This window comes from Canis lupus, chromosome 34 (genome assembly GCF_003254725.2).
Source record: "Canis lupus dingo isolate Sandy chromosome 34, ASM325472v2, whole genome shotgun sequence".
NCBI lineage: Eukaryota > Metazoa > Chordata > Mammalia > Carnivora > Canidae > Canis > Canis lupus.
Window position 1 is genome coordinate 22,442,141 of NC_064276.1, and position 20,654 is coordinate 22,462,794.

General features: G+C 38.5%; 1 protein-coding gene across 1 annotated transcript; it reads right to left on the reverse strand.

The window, feature by feature from the left end:
- Positions 1 to 1,335: 1,335 nt before the first annotated feature.
- On the reverse strand, positions 1,336 to 19,347 carry TMEM207 (transmembrane protein 207). Its single transcript, XM_025425352.2, has 5 exons — positions 19,166 to 19,347; positions 17,251 to 17,288; positions 12,192 to 12,236; positions 11,197 to 11,339; positions 1,336 to 1,783 (listed from the first exon to the last, which is right to left on the reverse strand). Exons 1-5 carry the CDS (start codon positions 19,238 to 19,240, stop codon positions 1,647 to 1,649), a joined length of 438 nt encoding a protein of 145 aa, XP_025281137.1. The 5' UTR covers positions 19,241 to 19,347; the 3' UTR covers positions 1,336 to 1,646.
- Between the last annotated feature and the right edge of the window lie 1,307 nt (positions 19,348 to 20,654).

Consider the following 20,654-nt stretch of genomic DNA (forward strand, 5'->3'; position numbering starts at 1 on the left):
TCACAAAATTGTCATGAGAAAAACATTTGAAAGAAGTTTGTATACCCTAAACCCAGCTTACCTACCTGGGATTATTAGAGTACATTAAATGAGTTTCCCTGGGCTTTTTTCATCAGTGGATACTAATAAGATTATTTTAGAAGCATGAAGCCTTCTGTCCCTGGCTCTTTTTCACATTCACAGTCATAAACCCTTATCCCCATCAAATCTCACCCAGTTATTTTTGGGACTTTCCAGAGCTAGGTAATATTGTTTACAAAATTTGATTGAATATATACTAAGCACCAGAATCCTTTAGACTCTTGGATATAAATTAGTGAATAACACAAAGATCCTTCCCCTATGGATCTTCATTCCAGCAAGGGAAGATGAACACAGTTTGTAAATAGAAGTCAACTATGTAGTAGAGTAGGTGATAAGTTCTGTGGAAAAGATGTACTTGAGGCAAAGAGGTGGGAGTTTCGGAGCTGGGAGAGGTTGCAATTTAAAGTAGAGTAATCGGGGTGGGTTTCATGAAGAAGATGACATTGGGACAGATAATTTAAGGAAGTGAAAGGGTGAAACTGTTGGTATTTGGGGGAAGAGTGTTGCAGGCAAAAGAAATAGCAAGTTCTAGACCCTAAAGGACAGATGCAGGAAGGTTAACACCTGCTAGGTCTGATAACAGTGTTCCTAGAACAAATAAGTAAGGGCAAGAGTCATAGGAAAGGAGACTTGAGCAAAGGTATTGATCCTACAGGGATAGAAATAATTTTCTGTCAACTCAATACCACTGGGCATCTACCATGGATGTCTTCGTCTGCCCCCTTTGCTCATGGCCACTGCAAAAATGCTGCAAATGTCTCGTAGCTCATTATGTAGTCAGAGTTCTCCATAAGAACATTGACATCTATGCCAAAGGTTCTTATTGTGGTTCTCCAAGAAATGCCAAGTCTCCAGGTACCAGAGTGAAAGGCTGTGGGCTCAAGAGTCCACATCTATCCATGCAAAACGGGAGCCTCCTTCTCCACACTCTGCTATTACACAAGCCCCATAGCTTAGGGGAGCTCCTTCAGCTTCTATCTACACTTCTCTCTCCTCAGGCTGAAACAGGCAACTTTTTTGACTGGGACTTTTAATCTCTTCATTCACCCTTCACCCTTAAACTCTCAGTACCCCTGGTTTCTACTCTTGCCTTTTTACCCTAATTAAAATATTCTAATCTGGGTTTGGACACATCTGAATCTCCACTTGAGCCATTGTTAAGTTATGATATTTCTTGTTAACTCTATACAAGGGGGATATCAGATTAACACAGAGATAATAAGGCAGAGAAGGCTTCAATGTGTACCTGGAGTGGAATCCTAAACTTACTGGAGACCTCGCCATGTGTTAATGACTGTCCCTTTGAATATTGACGGAGAAACATTGACTTGGGTGTGTAGCACAAAATATAACACAGCAATGGTACATTAAAGGTCTAGTAATTTACTACTAAAACATCTCCCTGACCAAAATTCTATATGTTCACATCCTTTTGTCTATTTGTCCCTTTACAGACTATATTAATCGATTCTGGGAATTCCCACTAAAACAAGACTTGTTCCCAAATTTGATGTTTTAGAATTTGAAAAATATTTCTAATGTTGCCAGTTGATAATCCAGAACTAAAATTGGCTTGATTTCAGAATTTCTTCATATGGAGGTGGGGGGCCTACAGTACCAAAACACGGAGCAGGGTACAGTTCAGGGTTTTGAGTGTGAAGGTGAATTCCAACAGTTGGATTCACAGCCACTTCTGTCCCTGGAAAGAGAAAAATGAGGACTTGTAATCTTTCTAGTCAGCATAAAACGGAAGTATATGAACTGCCTAATAAAATCTGGCATTTCTTGGATCACTGGAGCAACAGAAAATTATTTGTACCCTTGAGAAAAAAATTACAATCATCCTACTCTCTCTGCAGTGATAGTTTAGTCATGATAGCAAGAAAATTTGCTCTCATGAGCAGATTATATCATCACTGACTAACCCATCAAGAAACATTTACAATTTAGCAGCTGAAAGTAGGAGGAATGCCCTTTTTGGTAGATTGGAAAGCAAGATTCCTATAAATACTCATGGTATTTTAGCTAATGTTTCTATCATGGAAAATGGAAATTTTAATAGAAATATTTAAATATAATGTCTGAACTTCATTATTTTATATTTATGCTCTGCAAACCACAACTAAGGTAATTAATTAAATATTTCTTTACGATAAGTAGTAAAAATGTTAACTTGTGAAAAGTTTGCATTTAAAGTACACACACGTGATAAAGAAAAAAATCATCAAATTTAAAAAAACGCTTTGAAATAAAAATTTGACTTCTCAATTAGGCACACCACAAGTCACTAAATATCAAAAACAAGCATTTTTCCCCCCAAACTGATGCTTTGAGAACCTATGTACTTATTCCCACAGCTCTTTTGGAAATCTGTAGTATTTCCTTGAAAGACTGTTACTGTTTTTGAGTTACAACAGGAATCAACAGTAATATTTCATAGCCACAATCCTCTCTCTCCCTCTATATATATATATAAATATTTTTTTTCCTACCTTAGTCTTTGGCTGTCTTGAAATGATTTGATTGCTTCGTTTCAAAACAATGGCAGCTATGAGTCCTAGTAACAACTCTAAATTCACCTTTAAAGAGGGGCGCCTGGTGGGTCAGTTGGTTAAGCCTCTGAAGTGACTCTTGGGTTCATCTCAGGTCATGATCTCAGTGACCTGGGATCGAGCCCCTCCAGAGGCTCTACATTCAGACTCTGAGTCTGCTTGAGATTCTCCTTCTCCCTCTGCCCTTCCCCACTCACATACTCTCTGTCTGTCTCTCTCAAATAAATAAATAAATAAATAAATAAATAAATAAATAAATCTTAAAAAAAATACACCTTTAAAAAAAAAAAATAAGCCCCTGAACTAAATCTAGTTCTCTGACTGTTTTTTTTTTTAGATTTTATTTATTTATTAATGAGAGACACAGAGAGAGAGAGAGAGAGAGAGAGAGAGATAGAGGCAGAGACACAAGCAGAGGGAGAAGCAGGCTCCATGCAGGGAGCCTGAGGTGGGACTCGATCCCAGGTCTCTAGGATCAGGCTCTGGGCTGAAGGCTCCCGGCTGAGCAACCCGGGCTGCCTTCTCTGACTGTTTTTGTATATTAAATTTAATTGGGATTCAGCCCTGTTATTCATTTACATATTGTCTTTTTGCACTACTATTGCAGAAAGGAGTAGCCCCCAGAAGGACCAATGGCCTGTAAAACCTATTTCCTAACTGACCTTTTTTTTCTCCTAAAGATTTTATTTATTTATTTATGAGACACACACACACACACACAGAGAAAGAGAGAGTGAGGTAGAGACACAGGCAGAGGGAGAAGCAGGCTCCATGCAGGGAGCCCGAGGACTTGATCCTGGGACTCCAGGATCACACCCTGGGCCGAAGGCAGGTGCTAAACCACTGAGCCACCCAGGGATCCCCCTATCTGACCCTTAATAGAAAAGTTTAGTGACCTCTTATTGAAGGATTAAGATTTGATACCGCCAAAGAGATTCTAAAGAAAATGACACAATTATCAAAACAATTCAAGAAACAGTTAGATGTTAGGCAATGGCCATATCCCTGGAATCCATATGTAGATTACTTAGAATCTTTATGTTGGAATGGACAATGTTTATTTGGAATCATGAATTTTCATACATTTGTATTTGTATTCATTAGTTGACAGACCTAAGTCTAATAAATCAAATATTAATATAATCTGTGAAGGGTAGAGAATTTTGACTAGAAGACTGGTTCAGCACTTTTCTTAAGGAGTTATTTATTTAATTGAATAGTCTACTCCTAGGCTAATATATAACATTTTGTACGTCAATTTTTCTCCTATGCAATAAAAGCATAATGATATTACTATGTCTGTAAAAGCAAGGCTAAATGAATGTAGAGTGCTTAAAACAAAACCGGGTACACAGTAATTACCTATTAATAGCTACTTAGCATTATTATTATTATTGTAGTAGTAACAGTGCTATATTTCAAGAACTCCACTCTATGCTAAGAATATGCATGCATTTTCTTTTATTTACAATTTTATTTTCTAATTTGTTTTATATTAATGGTTAAGTAGTTATTTAATCATCATTATCCACATTATAATAGAGATTATTAAACAAAATAGCTTGTGGATTTAGAGCCCTTGGCAGTTAGTAAGTTTAGGATCACATAAGATAAGTCTGAGGCATTTGATAAAACAGCTAACATGGGCATAGTGTATGTGCCCCAGCACTTTCCTCCACTGTGGATACTGGTCCTGGACATTGTCCTAGGTGGCCTACTCTTGGTATATCCAGTAAAAAGTCAATGGCAATTTAGTTATCATTCTGCCAGGAGTGGTTGATTAGATTGACTCGACACAAAATTATTAGCTCAAATTTATTTCTGCTGCTATTATCAATATTGTGCTCCTGGCAAGAGGATATTAGCTCTCTGTGGTAGAAAAGTTTTATGTTATCACCTTACTACAAATTTGGCCAATTGCTCTTAAGCCTGCTGGGAAAACCACAGGGCATTCATTCGATAAACATAACTAGCCAAATGTGTTCAGAAAGCTTTTGTGAAATCAAACATTTATTTAGTTTTCTTTTTTTTTTTTTTCAAAGCAGGTTTACATGCATTACAAGTATCCCCCACTTTTTGAAAGTTCACATTACTTCACTTCGTTTTCATGAAAGACTGACATTAGTACTGGTTTTTGCTAGCCAAAAGAAATTTGAAGAGGATTTTGCTTTTACCAAAAAGGGTGAAAAGTGACGAGTATTCAGTATTTGTTTTGCAGTCAGCCACTATAGAGGCAGCGTGCACCTGCTCTGGAGAGTGGCCCCACTCAGCTCCTACCCTGGCCACTGGATCAGCATCTCAGCATCAAGGCTCCATGGCTTTCAAGTGCATCTGTGAGCATCTATCTGTGCTTTATCTCGACTTACTTTGTTCACCAGTAGCAAGATGTGTCCTTAGGAATCCCAAAAGCCACAGAGAGGTTATTTTTGAGGTCTGGAAACGCTCAAAAAATTTTCCATATAAATTAATAGTAATTAATTCTCCACTTTATGCCATTCTAGGTTATGAAAGGCTTGCTTTTGGATAGAGGGGGAAACCTGTATCGTGTGATTGGTGGCGGTGGTGGGGTGAACAGACATTATTTTTATCTTTTGACAAATTAAGAACATGGAAAAATGCAGTTCAAATGCCTGCAAGAATTCGATGGTTTTGACAGAAATGTTGGCGAAGGTATGAATTTGTTGTTTAATTTTGTGAAACCAATATACTCACTGCCGAGTTTTTATAGCCAGAGTTCAGATTTCCCACATCATTAAGATCAGTCCAATAGACCGGCCCTTATTTGAACATGGCCCTTCCGCCTCTTTCTCCTCTTTTCATTTCTTTATCTAATTCCTTCCTCTCTGTGAGAGTGGTTAACAGTGCCTGAATATGACTCACAGTTCTACCATGGGCTAACTGTTTAATTTCTAGGTGCCTTGCTTCCCTCATCTTTGGAGGGTTCAGAATAATAGTGAACCCCTCCTCCCATTGTAGGGAAAAAGAAATGAGACTAGAGATGTCAGGTGTTAGCACAGAGCATGGCATATGGTACATGCTCAATTAATGTTGAGCTGTTACTACTATCATGCCCTGAAAGGAAAGTATGTGAATGAAATGCTCCCTCTTTTCCTACCTAAAATGAGTCACAGACTATTTACATAAAGAACATAAAGTATAGAAAAATAACACTTCAGAAATGATCCTAAAATAAGACAGGATCCTGGAGAGGTGAGGGAGAAAGGAGCTGGCATGTAAAGGCCTGGTTCTTTGTCCCTATCCACACCTCCTTCCCCTTCCCAATTCAGAGCCCTGACATTTCATCATTGCTGAAAGACTAGTATTTCTATTTACCCTGAAGTAAGAAAAAGGGAAGATTATCTCTGAAATTGAAGAAGAAATGGGGTCAGGAAGATTGAATCTCTGAAAGGCAGCATTATCAAGGAGATCAGCCCCCAAGATGAGTAGTGGCCTCAGGAGGGGTATCTCTGGAATTCTCAGGAATGGCATGGAAACTGTTTGCTGCCCTGGTAAGGCTAATAGGATGGAAAATGAGTCAATGTAGATTATATAGTAATTTATTATTTTTATTAAAGAGTATGGACAGATAATTGGGGAGATGTCTCCTCTATGCTCTCAAATTCTTTTCTATGAACACTAGATTGTTTTTTCTGCCTCAAGCCCTTTGTCCTTCTCTCACCTACCAGACCCCAAACTTTTTGCTTTTCGTTATCCTTAAATGCCTTATTTTCTCATAAATAAGTGCTTTTTAATATTTTTTTTTCAATTTTTTTTTATTTATTTATGATAGTCACAGAGAGAGAGAGAGAGAGGCAGAGATACAGGCCGAGGGAGAAGCAGGCTCCATGCACCGGGAGCCCGACGTGGGATTCGATTCCGGGTCTCCAGGATCGCGCCCTGGGCCAAAGGCAGGCGCCAAACCGCTGCGCCACCCAGGGATCCCCTAAATAAGTGCTTTTATTCGGCATCACAACCTTATTTTCAATGAAAACCTATTTTCAGTAAATTAACAAAAGACCTTTTTTGTTTATAGCCAACTTTACAACTCCTTTGTCATTACTGATTTTTTTTCAAATACAGATTTAACACATAAAACCATTAAACTAACAAAATCAAAACTTTTTCTTTTGCTTTTTTTAGGTCACTTGTATTTTCTACTTATTCACCCTGCCTCACAGTCCTGGATCTTATAAAGTGGGGGCATTGAATTCGATTTGGAGTACAGATGAGTATAGAGAATTTTAACAATGTTCTCTTCTTTCCCACCTTTACTAAAAATTTGCATACATTATTTTAAAAATTCACTTTCTGTGGCCCAGTGTGTGTTCTCTCCATTTATACATTGAGGAAGGAGAGCCCTGCAAATCTCCTGTTTTCTATGGATTTCTCAGATAAAAGGGATCCTAAAAGCATCATTAAAATAGGTAATATAAGTTCTAAGAAAATATCGGAAGAGAAATGTTTGCTCCTAATCCAAGTGTGGAGTTATTCTAGAATTGTTAGGGTCTGATGGCTTGAGAGAAGAGGTAAGAGGCCTCAGAGAGCACTTCACAGACAACCCCACTCAGGAAGGTGTAGGGCTGGACAGGTCCTTTCTGGGGGACAGCAGGGATGCTAAGGGACAACTGGATCCAGGAGATGAGTCTGGGGTGGGGAGGGCAGACAGGGTGATAATGGAAGAAAGGACTATCTGGGAGGCCGCCCCTGAGGCTGGGCCCAGGAAGAAGTGGGCCCGAGACAGAACAAAGTAACATGACTTTGGGGCTTTTATAAAATAAATAGTTACCAATTTAATTCCTCAAAATACCTCCAGCCTCCAACTGTAGATTCCTTCTCGTCTTGCCCTTCACCCTTCCCCTTTCCCTCCACTTTCCTGTCTTCCTTCCCTTTTTCTCTAGAAGTAACCGTCTTCCTCCTTACCCTCCATGGGGGTATTGAAGGCATTTTTGTTCCCTTTTTGGTGCATGAAGAGCTTCACTGTGACTTCTTATGGACATGGAACTATAGATCCCATGAGAGGGGAAGGAAGCCTGAGAAATCTGAGCACTGGGTCAACAGAGAATTGTGAGAAGGCATGACAACTGGCCCACTAGATGGAACCAGGGTCTGGGTGTTTGCATGAGATTCCCAAGGACGCTTCCCAGATAGAAATCTCATCGTGCGTTAGATGTGCTGGGCTGGCAAGGCCTTCTTTACACACCGTTTATGAGGATCCCAAGCCGTGTGTTCACCTTTCTCTCTTGAATATTTCTAATCAAGATAATTGACAACCTGAGTCATAATAATACTGCCTGGTATTGCTAGTGGAAGAACTTTCCTATTTTATAGACTTTAACAGCAGTAAAGTTTAATCCACCCTGGCTTCCTAAATTCTGTCAAAATTCTCCTCTTGGTTCTTCATGTGAGGGCAGCTTCCATGGGACTGTGAGAGTCAAACCTTGGACCCACAGGTCAGAAGAGCAGAGCTATTTCAACTAATAGATTCGACAAATAGTGGCAATAGTGTGGAATAATTTTTGAAGAAATAAAATAAAGGTCAAGGAAGAACCCCAAGGTTAATAAAGCAAATCCAGTCTCTCCATTAAAATGCTTTAAATGACCCATTTACTACATTCTGTATTCAGGAGGGAATGTCCTATCTTTGTGCTCAAAGGGTGGCAAGGAGTCCAGAAACCATATTTCATATTCTAATGTCACCAGTGTCTTTCAAGCGAGTTCTCATTTTCCTCTCCCCTCTGAACTGTGACCATGAGGAAGACTCAGAGGTACAACCCACAACCAGCAGTGTGGGTGTGTGAATCCAGCAGTGACTGGACTCAATTTGAAGCTAAGAGCACATACTTTGTGTGGTACAGTGGAAATTTTGGCTCTTACCTCCCCCGTAGCCATTAAAAAAAAAGATCCTGTAGTGCTTCCCTCACTTCCCTTTTGGAGAAAAGGTCCTTTTACAGAAATATTAGGGAAGAAGAATCAATTGTTGGGAGAAATGAAAGTGTCATGGGGATCCAGTGGGGAAAAGAAATCCAGTTTGGCTCTGGGCTTCAGATTGCCTTAAAATATTGACTCCCCAGAATTTACTTCCAGAAATTGCTAGTCACTAAAGATCACAGAGAATACCACTTCCTAAATTACTCTGTTATATTTTGTTTTGGAGAGGAAAAATGGGAATGTCAGGAAGCACAACTCTGGGAGACACATTCATATCAGAATGCCGTATAGCTCTTCTGAACATCCCTGGGACAGGATGGCAGATGGATGGTGGGCAGGACAGACTAACAGCCAACTAGGCAAGAGAAAGATAGATAGATAGATAGATAGATAGATAGATAGATAGATAGATAGATTGATTAAAAAAATAAATACGGGAAACTGAGGCTTGGCCCTAAGACAGAAAGCAACAAAACTGAGTTTTGTAATACAACTTAAGCTGGGAGAGAGTTTCAATGTTTATTTGAGCAAAATAAGATTCAGAGCATATCAGTGGGATTAGGGAGGAACCAATAGAATGAGAAAAGGAATGAGGATTCTGGAGAGGAATCCCTACCTTTGAGGAACCATCCAATGGAAATGTCTGAGGTTTGAGATACAAAAGTTATACTTAGGGTAGGAGAGGAGGTGACTAAGCCATGAGTACCCTGCCCAAGTTTTCACCTGCTCCTTATCCTCAATTGCAGATGATTTGAAGGCTGTTTGTTGGCTTGCAGCAAAGATCTATGTGGTATATTTATCTAGCACAGTGAGAAAAGTAGATAACATCTTTTGAGAGGAATAGTAGCCAAATTTCCTGGTTGATATTTAGTAACTAGAAATCATATCTGAGAAGCTTCTAATCTAGTGCCTAGCTCTTGGTAGATGGGGAAAAAAATGTGACTATATTTTTTTAAATAATTTCTTCCCAAGTATATTCTTCTCCAGTCCACAGTGACTTCAGTGTAATATAGAGAATGTGATTCTAATGCCGTGCATTTGGGATGATTACACGCAGATTATTGCAGTAATCTATCACGTTTGACATCTTCTCTCCCAGTCATACCTGTTCAGGCTTGTCTGGCACATTCAAAAGCATTTGTATAGATCACCATGCAGGAAATATAAAAACATTAGATAAATAGGGATATAACTGTGGCACATAGGTTGCCTTAAAAATGGTGACAGTAAAACTTAATAGTTTACTTAAAATTAAGAAGAGAAGTTTTTAAAGATTAGGATAGTTAGTAAAAGAGTCTTCTTCAGAGTACGTAAAGGGCTAAGAAGACTAGAGTGGATTTTCTTCCTTGGAAACTTGAGTCAAGCTGGAGAAATCATAATTACATTTATTTGTTAACTACCTCCAGTTAAATAAAGAAAAATAGACTAATGTGACCATGTGGACCCTTTTGACTAATACAATTTATTAGAATGTCAGTGACCCTATTTCGTCCTATGCTCAATAGAAAGTGTTCGATTTTAGGAGAAAGATTATTTTTTCATTGGAGACTTTAATTATCCTTCCCCAAATAACCATTTCTCAAATTGACATGTGTTTCTTTTGTTAAATAATGACTTTTTAAAAAGCCAATAGTAAATATAATCACTAAATCTTAGAGTACCGAGTTTTGACATTAAAACATTTAAGTTTTTTTTTTCTTTTTTACCCTACTTTTTATTTAGCTGTTGGTTTTCCCAGAGCATGCCTTGCTCCATCTATTGAAAATCTATGCTGACCCAAGTTCCTGAAGGGCAGTTGTTAATCTCTACCAAGCCCTCTTGAGGCCACTATTATGGTGTACAAGACAGCACCTCAGAGGGAAAGTTTCATAACAGATGGTCTGCTTGAGAACAGTGCTTAACACAAAGAAATAATCTATGATCTGTGATCTCCCGGAAATCAGTAAGTGATAATTTTGTTACTTACAGCCGAGGCTGGTAGTTACAAATAACTCTAAAATCTGGATTTCCTCCATTCCTTACTCTCTCATGCAGACTAGAAAATAACAGGATGGGCATGGTTTGGGGTGGGGGTGGGGGTTATAAGCAGGCAGGATGGGGTTGCTAATCGTGTATCTGAGGAGAAAGGACATGAATATTGACATCCGCCTGCCCAATTCCAAGTATTTCAGGCATGTGCATTGGTAGCTGACAATCTGGAAAGTGTGGTTCAATGTTATTGCAAATATATGAGGCATAGAGAACTTAGTAAATGAGACTGTGAGCACGGGGGCGGGATATTCTGCTATTAAAGGCCCAGAGAGGTTCTTGCATACCTGACACCCTACCACTCACTTGGAGTGACCGGCCCTGTATAGCTCTTCTCTTTTGCATGTTGACTGAGCAAAATGTTGAGGTTCTATCCCCCTACTCAACTATGGGTCATTTCCCTAAGATATATATTTTTCTTTTGAGGTCTCCTTTCTTCTGAAGTTTTCTCACTTGGTCTCTCTCCCCACTGCATGCCTTTGAGTCTCCAATAAACTATGCCTTGTTCTCAGTTCACAAATCTGCTTTCCAGAGGTTAGTTTTTCAATTCACCACAAACCACAAGGTTCCAAACAGGAAGTCTGGAAGTGTTCAGACAGCTCACCATAAACAGGATCCAAGTCTCCAACAGCAAAAACAGCCATAGTGCGTCTTGGAGAATCCATTCGGGGTCTCCTCAGCCAGCAGTGGAGGCAGAGGAACACTACTCCACAGAGAAGAGCCACCAGGAAAATCAGCAGCAAGAACCTGATGCCAGAAGAAGCAGTAAAGGAGTGAGGTGGAGCATCCAGGGGGGTTCCGAAAGAATTCCTGCTGCTTCCTGGAAAGAGGGCAAAAGCTCCACGAGACAGGATGCAAGAAATCTGTCCGGCCCAACTCCTTAAGCAACCCCCCACCACAATTCATACATTCTCAGTAAACCTGGAATGTTTGCTTTGCTCAGTGTGGGTCAATCTTGCCAGGTGATGATGATCATTTCCTCTGGAACTTGGAGGGTTGTTCTGAGGAGCAGTGTCGTTGTCCCTTAATTCATTCATCTACTATCCCTACTTTTCAGCCAGCCATGTATTCAACCAGTATGTGAGCAACTGAACAGATTTTAGATGTGGGGGTTGGGGGTTGAAAAGTAGACAAGACAGGAGCTAACCACCTAATTGAGAGAACTAATAATGTTTAGTTAAAAAAAATACAGAAGTCATGATGTAGGGAGTGTATAATGACTGTCTTATAATTTCTGAAGGACTAGCTTAAAAAAGGTAGCAGTCTTATTTTGAAGGTTTTTAAGACTTTTGAAATAAGTAGTAGAGACATTTAAGGAGATTTCAAAAGAAAGAACATTTATTTTACTGTTAAATTTCTCTATTTTGGGAGTAAATTATTATCCCTAAAAACAGTTACGGTCCCTGTCACTGGAAGTACATAAGTAAACACTAGCCATAACCAGAAAGTGATGTTTCCACGTATATTGCATGATCCCTATAATTTCCTTAACTGAATGATTTCATATTATTTAGGAAATGAATTATTATTTCAGTTATTTAGGAAATAGAGTGTATATGTACCACCGAAGGTTTTATAACAAATTGAGGATGTCCTTACCAGATATACCAGCCGTTTGTGTATTGATCTTTATAGTTTACACACCTGGTGGTAAAAGAAGAATAGTTAATGCTGGGCCTCTAGATGACCAAAGCCTATTCTCTTGAACCATAATGTTTGTTCTGACCATTCCTGTTTCCCCAAAACGATCATGTATTCACTGCAAACCACCCCCAGCACAATGAAGCAAATGTTTAAGGTATGCCCACTTCATTTAGGACACTGAGAATAGAGGTAAATGTGGGACTGTCAGACAATGTACGTAGATAACTGCACTGTAATAGGTTTGATTCTAGAGACACAAATGCGGTTGTGTATTGAGAGCCTGGTGACTACCTTTTTAGGACTAATGTGTCATAGATATTAGGCATTAGCGTTCTTTAAAATGCAGATTCACTGGGGAAGGTTTAGGATCCCTGTTAACCTTTGATAACTTGGCAGAGAGTAGCAGGCAGCGGACCTGGTTAGAGGGAAGAGGTCAGGGAAAAGGGGAAAGGAATGAATGTGACCACACGCGCCATTTACCAAAGGAGAGAGAGGATGATTTCTTGCGTCAGGCTGGTCAAATCATTTGTGTGCCTAGCCATGATTCAATCATTCCTGGGATAAGTTTTGAAAAGCATCCTCACATGAAAACAAAATTTGTTGTGTGATTTTCAGGAGGTGTAACTCCCTGGGTGTAGACACTTACGTGCCATTCCCTGCAGAGTCCCTCACTATGTCAGGCACAGGGAATACACATTTTGCTGATAGACTTGTTTCTTACTTCAGTGCATGAGCCATTGTTGAAGCATTCTGGGATTAGACAGTGGAAACCTGTTCACCACAGCCCGATAAGCCTCTGAGTTGGAGCTGTACTTAATCATAGCTACTTCAGCCTTTGTTAAAATAACACTCAGTACTTTTCAGCTTGACAGCACTCATAACTGTCAGCTCATTTATTGCTCCAAGTATCTCCAAGGAGGCAGTGTATCATGTTTATCATTAGATAAGTCAGAAGTGACTTTTTAACATATGTGAGGCATCAAAGTAAAAATTTTACCTCAAACATTTAAAAGGAAAGTTAATCCAGAGAACAAGTTTTGTTTTGTTTTGTGTGTATGTGTGTGTGTGTGTGTGTGTGTGTGTGTGTGTGTGGATTCATTTAAAGACACAGGTACAAATGGCTGGGAAAAAAAGTGGCAGTTGAAGTATACCTTTAAAAAGCATCCTAAGACAAGCAATCATCAATAAAGGATTTTAAAAGTAATTAATGGCATGTCCTTATAAAGGAATATTATCCAGTCATCAAAAAGAATGTAGATTCATATTTATAATTAAAAGCTTTGCGAAGGAAAATAATATAAAGGGCTTAGTTTGTATATTTTCTTTTACATAAATGAAATGCTTTCACTAAATAGGCGTTATGTAGTAGTGTACTCATATACACCAAGTTGCAAGAATGCTTACTTCTCTTGCAGGTGGTATCATGAGGCACTTTATCTTTTCCCTATTTCCATATTGTTTGATTGTACAACGCATCACTTTATAGTCATAAAATTTTTAAATAGTATATTAAAATATATAAATCTTAAACAGACAATGTCTTACCTTAAACATGGATGTAGGGAAATTCTCTTGGTGTCCTAGTCCAATAAAAGAGCAGAATGTTCCTATCTGGAATCTTGAAATGTAAGTGCATAATCTGGGGGGTGGGGATTGCTTCATCTCCCTCCATTATAAATCTCTGCTTACCCTCTCTACATTTAAAAATAGACCATATCCTCATCATAATGTCAATTCTAAAGATTAACTACCTCAATTTGTTTCTCAGTTCTTTAATTTTTAAGACGCTCTGTATTTTTTGCCAGTTATATCCAAATTGACTTATTTCACTTTCTCTTTCTGATCCTATGCGCTCACTGGTAGAGTTTCTGATATGCAATAAATAAAATGGCCAAGAAGGAGTTAGCTGGATAAATGCAAAGTGATCATGTAATTTCCAAATTGCAGGCACCTTTGGAATCATTTAGTTCACTCAGGAATACACACACTCTACAACTGAAACCCAGAGTAGGAAAGTTGGTGGGGAAGTCACTAGCTGGTCAAAGAATTTAAACCAAATTACAAGTCTTCTCACTGTAGGCTTCCTCCTCTCCTACCATTATTTCCATGTGTTTCTCCAGGTCAATTTTTAAAGATTCATTTTTTTTTTCTTTGAAGTAGGCTCCACACCCAACGTGGGGCTTAAACTCATGACCCTGAGATCAGGAGTCACATGCTCTACCAACTGAGCCAGCCAGATGTCCCTTAAACAGTTCTTTAAGTCTAAAAAAAAAAAACAAAAACAAAAACAAAAAACCAGTATCTGAATGATAATAACATTCTAATTGCTCAGACTTTATTTATAATTTATTTTATTTTATTTTTTTTAATTGCTCAGATTTTAGATGCAAGATGTTCGGTGTAGGAAAAGTTACTTTTTTAAAAAAATGAAGTTATTCCTCAGAGATTTATATACAATTGGTCAAACTGGGATAATGCCAAAAATGAAAGACATTCAGGAGACCTGAGAACCAACTATGATGCCTAAGGGAGACACATTCCTAATCACCACCAGTTCTCTGGAAGTGGTTACTGCAGGATTTTTGCTATCTTTACTAGAAGACTACTGTCCTACGATTCTTCCTCTACAAGGATTATTAGCCTGGTTGATCTTTATTATTCTTCTCGGTGGTGAGATCCTGTGGATCTAGGATTAACTACAAATTCTTTAACTTGATCAATTCAAGAAGAAAACTGCAGAGTTGCTCCAGTGTCCCCTTTGCTAGAATCACCCAGAACTTCCTGTGCCAGGAACTCTTCTAAACCAGTTATATAACTGCATGGGAATTAACTCACTTTCAAATTCACAATGGTATGAGGTGAGATCACAATATTATAATCCTCATTGTAAAATTGGGAAAATTCAGGCATGAAGTAGCTTGCCCAAGATAACAAAGCTACAAGTGACAGAGTCAGGTTTCACACCCAAATGGTGTGGCTGCAGAGCCTGTGTCTCTTACCACCATGCAGCACCACCACTGGGCACGGGGAACAGTAAAAGCCAGCTCTGGCCTCACATTAGTATGTGGAGTACTACCTGAATGCATTCAATATCTGTATTCTAAAATGCTTTAAAATATTAGAAATACAAAAAATAATGGAAGTGAAAGCATGGAGGAGATCACACAAAGAGAATAAGCCAAGAATGAGATCAGTTTTAAAACTGAATGGAGTAAACCCCATATGCAAAATTTAACCCAACTCGAGATCTGGCTTAGGCCTTCTAGCAGTTAATAAGATGAGAGAGAGATTTGGTTATATAGCATCCTCTAAAATTAACGAAATCATGCAGCATTACTCACCAGATGCACAACTATTCCTGGAGTAGGCACCAGAGAAGAGTTCAAACTATGGGGCTTTACGAAGAGGATACTGTTGGCAATAGGGATGATGTTTTTCATATGCTCTTAGAATAAATGCAATAACAAATTTCATGGGTCTTTCTCTTTTTTAAAGCATCCCTTAGGGTAGGCAATAGTGCAATTTAGCTACAATAATCTGGGAGAGAGACGGGTGCTCTATCATATCACCCAGAGACTGGTGCCTTGACCTAATTAATCCGAGGTAAGTTGTATAGTATCTAGAAGAATAGATGAACTATATGTCTGTCAGGTATTTCACCCAGTGTATAATTTTATTTAATACTGGACATACAATATGACTTCATAGTCAAAATTGTAATACATATATAGTAGTGTAGCAGTACATTTAGTACACATATATGTATGGTACATACACATACTTTGTAGTATAAAATTCTGGCCCAGGAAGTCAGTCCTGGTTCCAAATACTTCAAGCTCTGCATTTTTACTTGTTTAATCTTTTTTTTTTTTTTTAAAGATTTTATTTATTTATTCATGATAGTCACAGAGAGAGAGAGAGAGGCAGAGACACAGGCAGAGGGAGAAGCAGGCTCCGTGCACCGGGAGCCCGATGTGGGATTCGATCCCGGGTCTTCAGGATCGCGCCCTGGGCCAAAGGCAGGCGCCAAACCGCTGCGCCACCCAGGGATCCCTACTTGTTTAATCTTGAGCAAAACACGTCACTTTCTCAAGCCAGGTAAGACAATAATATATTAGGAATCTATGAATGCAATTAATTTACAGAAGCCTGTGTATGTATGATCATATTTATGATTTATTTGTATGATCCACCAAATCAGGTGAGTGGTTCCAGCACCAAGGAAAGCATTCCACATAGCATGGCCTCTTAATCTGGAGGCAGTGCCCAGGCCTTGAGACCCTGGCCTTGAGGGTAACAGGCAATAATAATTGAAAACAGTCAGGTGGCAGTCAGGGCTGCACCCAGGAGAAGACCACGCTTGGCAGACATGCTTTTCTGACACCTGTACTAAGTCGCAGGGCATTACAGCTCTAATTAATCAGCAGCAGCATTATTTTTTTTTTTTTTTTTTTTAGCAGCAGCATTATTAATGACACCTTCTCCCCATCTCCTGAATATAATTCTGGGGACGATTAAGTCTATAGCCCAAAAAGTGAAAAAATTAAGGCATTATTCATATAATTTATATCAAACGCACTTTGAAAGGTACACATAATACAGGTGAGACTCTTGGTCAGTTTGCTTATATTTCAAACTGAATATTCAGAAAACGGTGGCCCACCAACACTGTGATTTATGAGTGTGGACGCAGCCAGAAATGACATTGTGATGCTTTCATGAACCTAAAGAACCCTTGACGCCACTATGGTGGAGAAAGCAGGAACAAAAATACCTAGAAATCAATGAGGCCCCTTATATTTACCAAAGCTAATCATAATGAAAGCATCTTTTTCCTGCTTTTAGAAAAATTGAGCCATTTGCATTTAAAAACAATTTGCTCTTACTTTTCTTGCATGATTATAATCATCATTTGAGACTCATTTGGGGCTTCTCAAATGACTGGAGCCTTTTTTTATTCTTTGAATTTTGAAAATGCTAAATAAAAACATGGAGCCTTTTGCTATTTACTTACATTTCATTTTCTTCACATGGTGGGTCCGAGAGCACCAACTGAAACACATATTTAGAACAATAAAATCCAAACATCTCATCAGTCTAATCCTTTAATAAAACAGCGCTGAGAGACAATGTGGGTTTATATCATTTCCTTTTTTTTTTTTTAATTAAAAGCTCCGTAGCAGTGTCTATTATTGGTGCACAGAATTTTAATTGAAAAAAAAATCTCCTGGTAGATTCTCTACCTCAGCTGTGACAGGAGATATATGTTGTGAGCCAGATTCCTATCCTACACACTCACGTAGATGGATGTGAAAATGTCTTTTGTTCTTTCTATAGGCAGATTTTTCTTGTTCTTGGGACTTTTCTTGCACCTTGTATTTTTTCTTTGTTTTCACATTTTAGCTAAGCGAAGAAAGTTCATTATTTGAGAGTATTATTTTCACAGAAAGAAATCAAGATCCCTATGTGAAAACAGAAGTCTATACCATTAGCATTAATGGGTGTTAAATATATGCATGAAGGAGTGACTTTAACTTGCACTAAGGCGAAGGTCGATTTAAAATTGCATGACATTCCTGTTGAGATTTACATTTCTCTCTTTATCAAAGAAGAGAGAAAAAAGTAATAACCTTGATTGCTTTGTTTTAAACGACCCAAACCGTAAGCATTTCAATATAATTATCCTAGTAGTCCGTGTGGAGCCTTACAGGTTACAATAACTCACCTCACAGAGGAAAGTATTCCCTCCATTCCAGAGGTTTTGTTGGTAGGTTTGTTTTTCCCTTGAACTGAGACTCTTTTCATATACAACAAGAAAATCTTTACATGTCATTTATATGTAGTCCTAAAACTTGGGTTAATGAGATCAGTGAAGTATTTATTTTCCTGGAGTATACAAATATGAATACAAGTGTGAAATTACAAAATTTAAAATGATAGGCTTGGGAATTTTTGTGAGATATGTCTTTTTCCTCCTTTAATCCCTAATGCATCCTCTTGAGCACCTCATATTTACTCCACCAAGTTTATCTGGGCAAAGAGATTTGTGGAGTTGCAGATGGAGCCATGAATTGGCCATCAGAGAGCATGGTAATGAACAATTTATAAGCACAGAAAATGAGTTGCACTCTCTTTTGCTAGAATGCTGCAAATAGATTTGCATACTAACTGAGAGGAAAATGAACATTCAAATTTTGTCCATAAAGAAAGTTTATTTGTGAGTAGATGAAGTCATTTGGGATCCAGCTTAACTGATAAACAAATAAAGCACGCGTTTCACTTTCAAGTCCCCCCTAATCTTACATGCTACCCCCTACCTAGCAAGGAGTCCACAGTCTTCCATTATTCCCACCTCCCTGCCAATGCACTAGCCAACAGACTTCGGGGTTATCATGAAATGGTGAGCAAGACTGATATCTTTCGGATACACTGCACTCAAGTAACACAGATACAGAGATGCAGGTTATTAGTCTGAATGAGATGCTAAAGCAGAGGAACCAAAATAAACTCTGAGATGGTTCTGTCTCCATCAAAAACAATCTAGCTTCAAGTATGGTGGCAGGCAACAGTAAACATGTCTTAAATTAATCTTGCATCATTTTGATATATCAATAGCATTTTTTTATCTTAAAAGAATTACAGCCAAAAGAAAAATTACAGCCTAGTAAAGTTAAGCAAAGATTGAATTGTGTCATATTACTTCAATAGCAATAGAACTAATGAAGAAGACATAAGACTAATGAAGTGGACCATTTCGTCATCTGTATTCCTCACCAATAAATATAATAAGTCATAAGACGCTGGGAGCATTCTCTTAAAGGAAATCTGTTAAATGTGAAAGTAGTTAAGTTACTCAAAGAACAAATCTATGACAAGTCAGGCTCTTAGAGTACCTTCGAAAATCTTTTCCCAGAAAAAGAGATGGTTACCTGGAATAGCGGCAAACATGAGGTTCCTGTTTTTGAGATCACCGAAGTAAAACTAAAAGGTCTGGATCCCAACATACTTAAGGAACAAGCTGCTCGAAGCTAGTGGTTTGCCCTCTGCGTTGATCTCCTTCTTTCTCTAGAACTTGTTAGCCTCTAAGTTATGCTTCCTACCAGACTGCTCGTTAATGATGCTCCTTGTGATTGGTAATGTGCACGCAGGGGGCAGGCATGTGGGGTGCATGCTCACAGGTACCCAGAGTTCAAGGAATTTCAGTGTAAGGTCAGAACCCTGGCAGTGTTTGTCAAGCCATGAGAAGCAAGGGTTGTACACGCTGACCTGAAAACTAGCTGGCTGCTTAAATAACTCAGGACATTCAAGAGCATGTTTTATTCCAGGGCATTTCTGAGTTTTATATAGAACCTGGTACTCAGAATGTTCATTTAGTTTTCTTCCCTTTTTTGGCCCTTTTAGCTCTTCTTTCCCTATATATCATTTTCAGTCCCCGGCCCAACTCAACCTTGGGCATAAAGCTTTCCTTGTCTCATAATGATTGCGTCCTACTTTTAAACAGTGCATATTTCAAAGTTTAATGAAACAACTCCAACACAGCTGCCAAAAAATAAAAATAAAAGTTTGCAAAAATATCCAGGGACATTCTGAAAAAGAACAATAAAGTGGCACAAAGTTACTTTATATTAAGACTTATTAGAAAAGTATATAAATTTACAATTGGTACAGAGACACATAAAGCAATAAGACAAATATAATAGAACAGAATTCAGAAACAGATTAAAATAAACAAAGATTTCAGCTGCCACTTCAAGCCAGTGAGGAAGGGACATTATTCAGGGAATGATGAAGCACTGAGTGGTTGGGTGGAAAGAATGTAGCAACTTGTTTGTAAGGTGCTTAACCGCACTCATAATTAAAAAAATATAGCTTCCAATTAGAATGGCAAATTGAAAAAAAAAATGATAGTAAAGAGATCTCGATAGCTATGGGGAAGCAAGTCCTCTCTGACATGGTTGGGAATACTGTCCAGCCTCTTTGGAAGACAGTTAGGCAACACATATTAACCTAAAAATTGAATATATCTGTTGGTCAGGAATCTTCTTTCCAGGAATAAATCCTACAGATACTATATAGGTAGCACAAATAATTACCTGCAATGATGTTCACCAAAACAATGTTGATAATAAAATATTTGAAACAGCAAATGACCATCAAAATGAGGCTGTTTATTTAAATACAAAAGGATTATATCCACTCAACAAATACTAAGCAGCTGTTTAAAAAGGTGTGGCAGTGGCATCTGGTTGACTCAATCAACAGAGCACGCAACTCTTGATCACAGGATTGTTGAGTTCAAGCCTCACGTTGGATATAGAGCTTACCTAAATGAAAGGAAGGAAGGAAAGAAAGAAGGAAGGAGGGAAGGGAGAGAGGGAGGAAAGAAGAAAGGGAGGGAGGTAGGGAGGGAGGAGGGGG

What these genes read in the sequence shown, in the direction of transcription:
- TMEM207 (XM_025425352.2), bottom strand. Translation starts at nt 19,240, where the DNA reads ATGTTGGGATCCAGACCTTTTAGTTTTACTTCGGTGATCTCAAAAACA. An exon ending in CCATGTGAAGAAAATGAAAT is followed by an intron (nt 12,237 to 17,250) that starts GTAAGTAAATAG and finishes TTTTACCACCAG; the next exon opens with GTGTGTAAACTATAAAGATC. An exon ending in AGACTTGGATCCTGTTTATG is followed by an intron (nt 1,784 to 11,196) that starts GTGAGCTGTCTG and finishes TTCTCTTTCCAG; the next exon opens with GGACAGAAGTGGCTGTGAAT.